At 72.2% G+C, this 10,405-nt stretch overlaps 1 protein-coding gene across 1 annotated transcript; it reads right to left on the bottom strand.

Moving 5' to 3' along the window:
- Window positions 1-560: 560 nt before the first annotated feature.
- ELAPOR1 (endosome-lysosome associated apoptosis and autophagy regulator 1) lies at window positions 561-10,149 on the bottom strand. Its single transcript, XM_067310489.1, has 22 exons — window positions 10,018-10,149; window positions 7,355-7,475; window positions 7,073-7,265; window positions 6,807-6,954; window positions 5,807-5,887; window positions 5,592-5,697; window positions 5,377-5,526; window positions 5,185-5,273; window positions 4,930-5,107; window positions 4,708-4,836; window positions 4,531-4,621; window positions 4,346-4,451; window positions 4,123-4,260; window positions 3,773-4,030; window positions 2,532-2,705; window positions 2,271-2,445; window positions 2,075-2,171; window positions 1,889-1,990; window positions 1,274-1,400; window positions 1,002-1,180; window positions 758-923; window positions 561-641 (listed from the first exon to the last, which is right to left on the bottom strand). Exons 1-22 carry the CDS (start codon window positions 10,138-10,140, stop codon window positions 573-575), a joined length of 3,000 nt encoding a protein of 999 aa, XP_067166590.1. The 5' UTR covers window positions 10,141-10,149; the 3' UTR covers window positions 561-572.
- Window positions 10,150-10,405: the final 256 nt, after the last annotated feature.

Here is a 10,405-nt window from a genome sequence, read left to right as displayed (position 1 = left end):
GGAGCCGCGGGGAAAGGCGGCACGGACACCTGCTCCGGGCGGGCGGTCGCGGCTTGCTGGCCGTGCCGGGGTGACGGGGGGCAGCAGCGGGAACACTGGTCCGACGTCGGGTGTCCCATACGTGTGCACGTATATGTGTGCACGCAAACCCACGGGCCCACCCACGATGCACGCTGCATGCAACACGCTCACGCACACGCGTGCACGGTATCGGCGTGTGCACGCGACGTGCACACGCTTACACACACGTGCCCATGCACACGCGTGCACCCCATCGCCCCGGCGCTGGCGCGGCAATGCCGGGGCACGTCTCCGCCGCCCGGTCCCCTCCGGCGGCGCCGGGCGCGGGATGCACAAACAGGCAAACATGGCATTTAAAAAAAAAAACCACCTGTATTTGGCATTTCTTGGCTTTTCTCTCACTGGGGGGGGGGGAGGCTTTCCGGGCGGGGGTATAGAAAAGCGATACGAAGCTCCGGGTCGCCGTGTATCCGTAAGGCCACGTGGGAGGTTTGGGGCGGGCGGGCGGGCTCGGCCGGGGCGCCGCGGGGTCGCCCCCCCCCCCACCCCGCTCACAGCTCCAGGTCGGTGCTGCCGGACGACGTCTTCAGCGGGACCGAGTCGAAGCCATCCGCCGTCCTCTGCGGAGAGCGCGGGGCGAGAGTGCCACAACCACCGGGTCGCCACGCGGCTGCGGCTTCTCCGGTGTCTACTCTAGGGTTGTGCTCAGCCTCCGGCCTGGGCGAGCGGCGCCTACCTTGGACGTGAACGACTTGATCTTGCCGAAAAGCGACTTCTTGCTGGCGAAGAGGAGATCGTCCTCGGCGTCTTCCCCCTCCATGATGGCGCAGCTATCCGGAGCAGGCAGCTCGCTGTCTTTGGCCGTGGAATTCATCACCAGTTTGGAATATTTGTACTCCAACCTCAGGGATGGAGAGTGGAGGGTGAGCGTCGGCGCGGGGAGCCGGGTGCTGGCGGCCAGCGCCGGCGTGAATACTCACCTCTGGTTCTTCTTCCAGAAGTAGCAGGCGAGGACGGCGAGCAGCACGGCGGCGCACGTGCCCGCCGCGATGCCCACCTTGAGCCAGAAGTCCATGCTCTTGCAGACGCTGACTTGCTGCCGGGGCAGGGCGCTGCCGCCGCGGCACAGCCGGGGCTCGCGCCACACGTACGTGGTCCTCTGCGGGGGCCGGAGGCTCAGCGGTGGCTGGTCCCCCCCCCCAAAACCCGTGGGCCCCCCCCCCCCCACCCGGGGGAGCCCCGGCCGCCCTACCTGGACGCCGCCGAGGCAGGCGCCGACGATGGCGCGGTAGTCGCCGGCGGAGCAGAGCGGACAAGCTTCCGCCGTCTCCCAGAGGAAGTGGAAGGTGCAGCCGTCGCAGGTGCCGTCGGGGCATTTGCTGCGGGAAAAGCCGGCGGCAGCGGCGGTGGAAGGGGGGGTCTGGGCCGGCCCCCCGCCAGGGAGGGGGACAGGGATGGGGACAGGCAGCGCGTGGCAGGTGACAACGCGGTCCAGGGTGAGGGAGACGGATGCTCCGGCTGCGCGGAGCAGGGACAGGGGATGTGGCCATCCCCGGAGCAGGGCGACACTGACCCCCCCCCCCAGATTTAGGGGTCTGCAAGGACCCTGCGGGAAGCACCGGATGGAGCTGAGCCGGAATGGGAGCAGCGCTCCCAGAATGGGGAGCTGGGACATGGATGACCCCAGTGTGTGTGTGGGGGGGATCTCTGCCCCTGTCTGAGCCCGCTCGCAGCTCGGTGCACGTGCCGCGAGGACGCACGGCTGCCGATTTCGGCTACCGGGCAGCGCGAGGACGCTTCCGCCTCCAAAACTGCCCCGGCCCGCGGCGTCCCCGCGGCTCGGCCGGCCACGGCCACGGCCACCTACCTGGGCACGGCCAGCGTCCCGGCGCCCGGCCGCAGCGGGTTGCAGCGCAGGCGGATGGTGGTGGCCCGGCCGGCGCCGCAGGACTGTGTCACCTCGTTGGACCTGCGAGGGGGGACACCGGACGGGGTGGGGGGGTCAGCGGGGCACCGGCGGCCCTGGCATGACCCACCACGGCCCCGCGCCCACCTAAAGAAGAAGACGACGTCGGGCAGCTCGGCGCCGGCGGGGGCGAAGTGCTCGGGGGGCGAGACGATGCCGTCCAGCGCGGGGCCCGCGGTGACGCCTGCAACAACGTGGCCCGGCGGCCGGAATCGGGGTGCAAACGGGGGGGGGACGCACGGATTTTGGCGAGGCGAAGCGCGGTGGCCGCCGGCGGACTCACCCACGAGGCGGTCGGCCAGGCTGACGGGCTGCGAGGACACGGCGCCCCTGTAGCCCACCACGTCGGAGGGCACCACGACGGCCTGGCACACGTAGGACGTCACCAGGCGGGAAGAGCCGGGCTCGGCGGCCCGGGCGTCCGTCACGTTGTCGGCGCACGAAGCCATCTTCCTGCCCTGGCGGAGGGGGCGGAGGCGGGTGACGGTGGGCGCGCGGGTCCACGTGCGTGTGGCCACCGCCGCGTCACCCGCCCCGGACTCACGTGGTTGCCGCAGAGGCTGACGTTGAAGTGATGGAAGTACTTGAGGCCCTTGGAGGTGAAGCTGGGCGCGCTGGTGAAGGTCGTGGCGGTGGCCAGCGCCGAGAAGTCGTAGCGCAGCGCGCGGCCCGGCAGCGCCAGGGAGAAGCTGCAGTCGTTGTAGCAGAGGGAACGCGCCTGCGGACGGGCGACGTTGCAGTCGGCGCCGGTTGCCGGCTGCCGGCGTCCCTCCGGGGTGGCGTGTCGCCCCTTCGGGGTGGCCAGGGGAGCTGGTGTCACCCCCTTGGGGATGACTAGGAGGGGTCAGCATCACCCCTCTGGGGCTGGATGGTGTCACCCATTTGGGATGGTTGAGGGGAGGCTGGTGTCACCCCCTTGGGGATGACTAGGAGGGGCTGGACAGTGTCATCCATTCAGGTTGGCTGAGGAGGGCTGGTGTCACCCCCTTGGGGACCACCAAGAGGAGCTGGCATCACCCCTCTGGGGCTGGAAGGTGTCACCCATCCAGGATGGCCAAGAGGACTGGTGTCACCCCTCTGGGGCTGGATGGTGTCACCCATTCGGGATGGCTGAGGAGGGCTGGTGTCACCCCCTTGGGGACCACCAAGAGGAGCTGGCATCGCCCCTCTGGGGCTGGAAGGTGTCACCCATCCAGGATGGCCAAGAGGACTGGTGTCACCCCTCTGGGGCTGGATGGTGTCACCCATTCGGGATGGCTGAGGAGGGCTGGTGTCACCCCCTTGGGGACCACCAAGAGGAGCTGGCATCGCCCCTCTGGGGCTGGAAGGTGTCACCCATTTCAGGATGGCCAAGAGGACTGGTGTCACCCCTCTGGGGCTGGATGGTGTCGCCCATCCAGGATGGCTGGCAGAGGCTGGTGTCACCCCCTTGGGGACGGCCAGGAGAGGCTGGCATCACTCCTCTGGGGCTGGACGGTGTCACCTACACGGGATGGCCAGGGGGGTGGTGTACCCCCATGGAGGACGGCTGGGAGGGATCGGTGTCACCCCCTCGGGGACAACTTGGGGGGGCCTGGCATCACCCTCTAGGCCTGGACGGTGTCACCACGGGGGATGGCCGGAGGGGCTGCTGCCACCCCCTTGGGGACAGAAGCAAGGTGCCACCATCACCCCTGGGGGGCTGCCGAGCGCCACCCAGCCGGGACGCCGGCTGGCATCCCCTGCCCCGGGAAGCCCGCGCAGCGTCACCCGCCGCGAGGTCACCCGCCACCCCGGGGGGGGCACCTTGTTGCTCTGGGTGCCGGGGCCACAGGGGACGCAGGCCCGGCTGCCGTCGGGTGGGTGACCGCGCAGGTAGGTGCCGGGCGCGCAGGGCCGGCAGGCGCCCGAAGCCGGCTCCACGTAGTGGCCGGGGGGACAGGCGGCGCAGGACGAGCCCGCCGGCTCCAGGGCGCACCGGCGGCAGAAGGAGGCCACGCCGCCCAGCACGTTGGTCACGTTGACGGAGTAGAGCTTGGCCACGTCGCTCGTGTACCGGCGGCCCTGGGCGCGGGGGAAGCCGCCGTGAGCGGCGAGCGCCCCGAGCCCCCGGCGCCCCGTGGGGACGCGTCCCCCCCGCCTCCGCCGGCGCTCACCGCCTCGTGGTAGGGGGTGCGCTGGAAGGCCCAGGTGAAGCTCGTGGTGGCGTTCTTCTCCACCACGTAGGTGTAGGACTGCTTGCCCTTGGCGCCCGTCCAGGTCTCCACCGGCGTGTTGGAGCGCGAGTTGACGCCCTGCGGGCGGCAGGGCGAGGGGCAGCGGCGCGGGCCACCGCTGCCACCCCCCCGGCCCCCCCAAAACGCCCGCCCCGCCGCTCACCACCATGAAGTAGAGCTCGCAGCCGACGCTGCAGACCGTCTCGAAGACGAAGGTGATCCTGGCCACCTCCTTGCTCTCCGCCTCCTCCGGCGCCGGCTGCGGCGGGCTGCGGAGGCAGGCGGACGGCGTCGGGCAGCCGGATGGGCACCGCCGCCCGGACGGGCGCCCGGGCCACCACCGCTCACCTGAAGCCGGGCACCACCAGCGTGAGGATCATGAAGTCGTTATCGGAGGCTCCGGCCACCGTGTAGATGTAGTCGCCGGCCACCTCCCAGCCTGCGGGGACAGAGGCGCCCGCTGAGCCGGACCCGGCCACCCCACCTTGGTCACCCCAGGGCGCCGCGCGGCCTCCCCGCCGCTACCTGCCATCCCCTTGTACTCGAAGTTGACGCCGCTGAGCACCGTGGTCTCCATGTTGGGCGGCAGCGTGTTCCACCACTTGTACTCCAGGCCCAGCGCCGGCTCCGTGCCGGCCGGGCAGCTGGCGCAGCCTGGTGACGAGAGGGGACGGTCCTGCACGGCGGTGCCCCGCCACGCCGAACCCCGAGATGCCACCACCGCCGCCGCCGCGACGCCCTCCTTACCGGAGCCGTTGGAGTAGGATCCGTAGGGACAGGGCTCGCAGGAGCTGGCGTTGCTCTTGAAGAAGCCGGGGTTGCAGGGGGGGCAGGCGGTCTTCGCCCCCGACGGCGGCAGCTTGGCCGCCCGCGGCAGCTCCTCGCTGCAGGTTTTCGGCTCGGCCCACTTGAACAGCAGCCGGGTCTGCGGAGGCGGCGGTGCCTGACGCCTCGGGGGCTGCGTCCCCCTCTGTCCCCCCCCCCCCGTCCCCCCCGCCGTACCTGGCCGTCGCCGTCGCAGGCGGTGTGCGTGTAGAAGTAGTCCTCGGCCGTGCAGGGCGGGCGCAGCTTGCAGGAGGCCGAGCCTGGCTCTGCGGGTGGGTGGGTGGGTGAGCGCGGGTGGCGGCGGTGGCACCCCCGGGGAGGGGGGGGGGGTCACGGTGGTGGCGGGGGGGGGGACGGCAGCGCTCTTACCCGCGTAGGCAGCCGGCTCGCAGGGCTGGCACGCCGCCGCTCCCTTGCCGGAGAAGGTGTCGGCGGGGCAGAGGCGGCAGAAGGACGAGCCGGCGGCGGCGGCGAAGGTGCCCGGTTTGCAGGGGAAGCACTCGGAGGTGTAGGCGACGCCTGGGGGGGGGGGTCAGGGCCGGGTGCCCCCACCGCGGTCCCCCCCCCCCGTGGTGCCCACCTACCCGTGATGCCCACGTTCCTCAGCAGCACGGGCTTGGGCACCTTGGTCCACACGGAGAAGGCGGTGGTGCGCCAGTACAGCACGTTGTTGCCGCGGCTCAGCTCCACCTGGGGACGGTGACGGGGACAAGGCGGGGGTTCAGGGTGGGGGGGACGGGGTGCTGCTGCCACCCCCCCCCCCCCAAAGCGCCGAGGGCCCCCCCGTCCCCGCGCTCACGCTGTGGAACTCCCAGCCCTTCTCCGTGGTGCGCATCCACCGCGACTCCTCCGCCGCCGGCTGGCACTGGTCGTTCTGCACCTGCGGGGACGGGCGGGCAGGGGACGGCCGTGTCCCACCCCCCCGCCGCCCCTCCACCTGGGACGGCTGCGTCCCCCCCCCCCCACCGCCACCATCCCACCCGGGAAGGCTGCAGCCCCCCCCCCCCCGCCGCGTCCCCCCCCCCGTTACCCTCATCTCCCATCACCCCTGTCACCCCTCAGGATGGCCGTGTCCCCCTGCCACCCTCAGCGCCCCCCCGCCATTGCTGCCACCCCCTTCCAGGATGGCCATGTCCCCCCGCCACCCTTTGGCCCCCCCCCCGTTGCCTCCCCAGGATGGCCACGTCCTCCCCACCAGCCTCATCCCCTCCATTGCCCCCTGTCACCCCCCCAGGACAGCCGTGTCCCCCTGCCACCCTCACCCCCCCCATCACCTCCTGTCACCCCCCAGGATAGCCGTGTCCCCCTGCCACCCTCACCCCTCCCATCGCCCCCTGTCACCCCCCAGGACACCCACATACCCCTGCCACCCTCACCCCCCCCATCGCCCCCCGTCATCCCCCAGGACAGCCGTGTCCCCCTGCCACCCTCACCCGCCCCATCGCCCCCCGTCACCCCCCAGGACAGCCGTGTCCCCCTGCCACCCTCACCCGCCCCATCGCCCCCCGTCACCCCCCAGGACAGCCACGTCCCCCTGCACCCTCGCCCCCTGCCAGCCCCTGGGACGGCCACATCTCCTGCCACCCTCGCCCCCCCCATCACCCCTGTCACCCCCTGGGTGGCCACGTCCCCTTGCCACCCCGCAGGACGGCCGTGTCCCCCTGCACCCTCACCCCCCACCAGCCCCTGGGACAGCCGTGTGCCCCCACCACCCTCACCCCTCCATCACCCCCCAGGACGGCCGCGTCCCCCTGCCACCCTGTCACCCCCCCGGGATGGCGGCGCCCCGGGCCACATACGAAGAACTCGAAGACGATGCTGCTGTCGGGGTAGATGTACTCGAAGGAGACGGTGCCCGACTGCTTGAGGTTGACGGCGTACATGAGCGTGGCCGTGCACTCGTCCGTGTTGGAGGCGACGTAGTCGCCCAGCGGCACCCACGTGGACCTGGGCCGGGCGGCAGCGCGGCCGTCGGGCGCCCGCGGGTCCCACGTCCCCACCACGGCACCCGCCGGCGCCCAGTTTCTCGCCGGCGGCGAAAGCGCGGCCGAGCCGGCGCACTCACGCCGTGCAGTTGGCGGGCGAGTCGCCGAAGCCGTCGCCCGCCTCCAGGTTGGCGGCCACGTTGGCGAAGCCGCGCGGCACCTCGTCCCACTCGTCGAAGCGCACGCCGGTGCCCAGCGAGTAGGTGCCCTCGGCGCAGGGCTGGCACGCCTGCGCCTTCATGTCGAGGAACTCGCCCGCCTTGCAGGAGAAGGCTGCCGGGGAGGGGGGGGAGGAAGGGTGCTCAGCGCGCTCAGCGCCCTCGCCGGCTCCTCGCCGCCGCCCGCAAAGCCCCCGCGCTTACAGCACTCGGTGCCCTTGACGGGGTCCGGCAGCCCGGTGCAGAGTCCCGGCGCGTGGGGCACGGCCACTCTCCAGCGCGATCCCGAGCTGTCGCACGCCGTGTACTCGTAGTGGTATTCGGACTGGATGGGAAAAGGTGTCGGGGTTGCCCGAGCTTCCGACGGAGACGTCGGCCTCGCGCTCGGCCCCCCCCCCCCCGCGGCGCGGTTCCCTCCCGGGCGCTCGCCGCGTTGAAATCCGTAGCCGGCGCCGCGGGGCTTGAACGCGGCCCCGCTCCGGGAGGGGATGCTCGGGGCGGCGAGCACCTGCTGGGCGCCCCGGTGGTGGGGACACCCCGCTGGGACACCGGGGTGCCGGGCAGGGAGTGGGTGCCCCCCCCCCACGGTGGGACCCCCCCCCAGGAGCTTTGGGCAGGCTGAAGGCGCCCGTTGCCGGAGGGCAGGGGTTACGCGGGGCCCCGCCGGTGGGAGCGGGGTGCGACGTGGCGCCCCGTGCCGGCGCCGGCCCTGCCGGAAGGGCGCCGCTCGCCGCGGGCGCTGCTCATCCGACAGGTTTCCCGGCGCTCCCGGATGCACCGTCCGGCTCGGAGCAGCCCTGGGATGCCACGTGGGGGGGGGGGGGGGTGCAGCCGGCGATGCCCAGGCCACCCTGGCGCTTGCAGCTCAGCTGCACCCCAGGGTGGGGGCGCGGGCGAGGTGCAAGGGGGGGCTTTTCCACGCCGGGCGCTACGGAACGAGAGGAAAAGGGGGAAGCGGAGCCGGCTCAAGGCCGGCGGCGAAGGCAACACCGTTTTCGATCCCCGCGCGCCCGGGCAAGGCCACCGCGGCTTTAGCGCGGCTGCCGCCCCGCGGAGCCGAGGCCGCGCGTCGGCGGCACGCTGGGGCCCTCGGAGGCAAGGAAGCGGCGTCCCCCCCGTCCCCCCCACCCCAAACTTTGCTCCCTGGAGGCGGCGGCGCTTGGACCATGCTGAGCCGCCCCGGCAAAGCGGCAGCCACCCGGGGCCTGGAGCAAAGCTCGTGCACGGAGGAAACTCGGCGCTCGGCCGTCCCCCCCCCCGGGTGCCGAGCCCGCGGTTACCCCGGCTGCACCCGGGGCGCGACGACCCGCGGCGCCGAGCAGCTACGATGAAAAACGCGGAGCAGCAGCCTGCAGATGTTAAGCGTTTGCACGCTGCAAATGTTTTTAAACCTAAATACAACCCCACGCGTCCCCCGGGGCGGTTTTATTAAGGCAGCGGCTCCGCAAGCTGGGAGACCCCGGCCGGAGCTGCAACCTCGGCTCCGGCATGCGATTGCAAGGCAACGCGGGAACGGAGGGTTCTCCGCGCCCGGCTCCGAGCGAGAAAGGATATAACCTTTCCGGGAACAAGCCCTCTCCGAGGTCGGAGCCAGCCGCAGCCTATTGTTTGGAGCTCTAGACCGTGCAGCGAAAAATGGGATCACGGCACGAATAAATAAATTAAATAAATAATAACGCCCCAGATGAAAAGCGGCATCAAGGCCCTGAGAACGGGCAGGGAGCCGGCAGCTGGCGCGCGGGGACAGCGAAAAGCTGCCACCAGGCCAGGGCTGGGGGGGGGAACCTCCCCCCCCCGAGCGAACCAGCGCAACCCCTCGACCCGAGCCACCGCGGTGCCCGAGAAGCCGTAAAGCCGCCGGGTTTTTCCTTGCCCGAGGACGGTTCGTCCCCGGGGCGGCAGCCGCGGGAGCCCGGACGAGCGGCAAAAGCGTCCCGGGTGGCGGCAGAGCCCGTCTGCACTCGTGTCACTTATTAACGCCTGCCTCCGCCTGCGGGCGGCTTCACGGAGCTGGGGTTTGCTCGGGAAAAACAGGGAGTGATAAAAAGGTGCCAAGAGCTGCCGTCAGCAGGGCGAAGCCGGACCTCGGATGCAGGCGCCTGCGGTTCCCTATAGGACGTTCCCTATGGGGGGGGGGGCGCAGACCCAGCGGGGGACGCGGGCTCGTCCCTATACCCTCCTCCGCGCAGGGAGGACGGCGGCGTCCCGGGGCTCCCATCCCTATAGGGGCCACCTGCGGGTGCAGGGCCGCGAGGGGCATTGCGCAGCCGCCAGCCCCGCTATAGGCACCTTGCGGGGGAGCCAGCCCCCTATTCCCCGTCCATAGGGAACCAGCCCCATATGCCCTGTGCCGTGGGGGTGCCTATATCCCCCCCAATCCCCTCCGTCCCCTAGGGGACCAGTCCCAGTTTTCCCATGCTATAGGGACCGAAGCCACCCCCACATCCCCGATGCCGTGGGAAACCCCCCCCCCCCGGCCCCTAAATCCCATTAGGGGGCCTATGGTATAGGTATGGTATAGGGACCCCTCCGCACTATAGGGACCAGCCCCCTCCCCACACCCTCTATGCCATGGGCCCCCCCTTCCCTATAGTAACCAGTCCCGGCCCCCCTTGCTATAGGAGCCGTTCCCCCCCCCCAGTGCTGACCTATAGGGGACGAGCCCTGTCCCATAGGGCACCAGCCCCGTCCCCTACGCCAGGGGACCTCTGCCCGGTCCCCTCCATCTCACCGGCGACCCCATCCCGCCCCCGGGACAGGGACGAGCCCTCCCCATAGGGGCAGCCCGGGGCTCGCCGTGCTATAGGGGCCCCCGCAGCCCACCGGGTGCCCCCGCCATAGGGCCCAGCCGCCGGTGCCGCCGGTACCTCCTTGCAGACGTGCAGCCGCTCCTCGGCGCGGCGCGGCGCCACCGCGGCCGCCACCCACAGCGCCAGCAGCACCCGCCGCGCCCCGGTCCCGGCCCCGGTCCCGGCCCCGGCCCCGGCCATGGCGCAGCGGCGGCGGCGGCGGCAGCGCTCGGCCCCGCGCACCGGCGGCGGCGGCCCCGCCCCGCCCCGCCCCGCCCCGCCCCGCCCGCCAACGGCCGCGGCCCCGCGCGCGCACCTGCCGCCACCTGCCGCCCCCGCCCCGCCCCCCCGCCGCCGCCGCCGCCACCGCACGGAGCCGGCACGGACCCGCGCGGGGCTCCGCACCGGGCACGGGGACCCGGTAGAGCAGCACCGTGCAGGGCTCCGCACCTTGCACGGCACCGGG

This window comes from Apteryx mantelli, chromosome 25, assembly GCF_036417845.1.
Source record: "Apteryx mantelli isolate bAptMan1 chromosome 25, bAptMan1.hap1, whole genome shotgun sequence".
Taxonomy (NCBI): domain Eukaryota; kingdom Metazoa; phylum Chordata; class Aves; order Apterygiformes; family Apterygidae; genus Apteryx; species Apteryx mantelli.
This window is presented reverse-complemented; position numbering and strand designations above follow the sequence as displayed.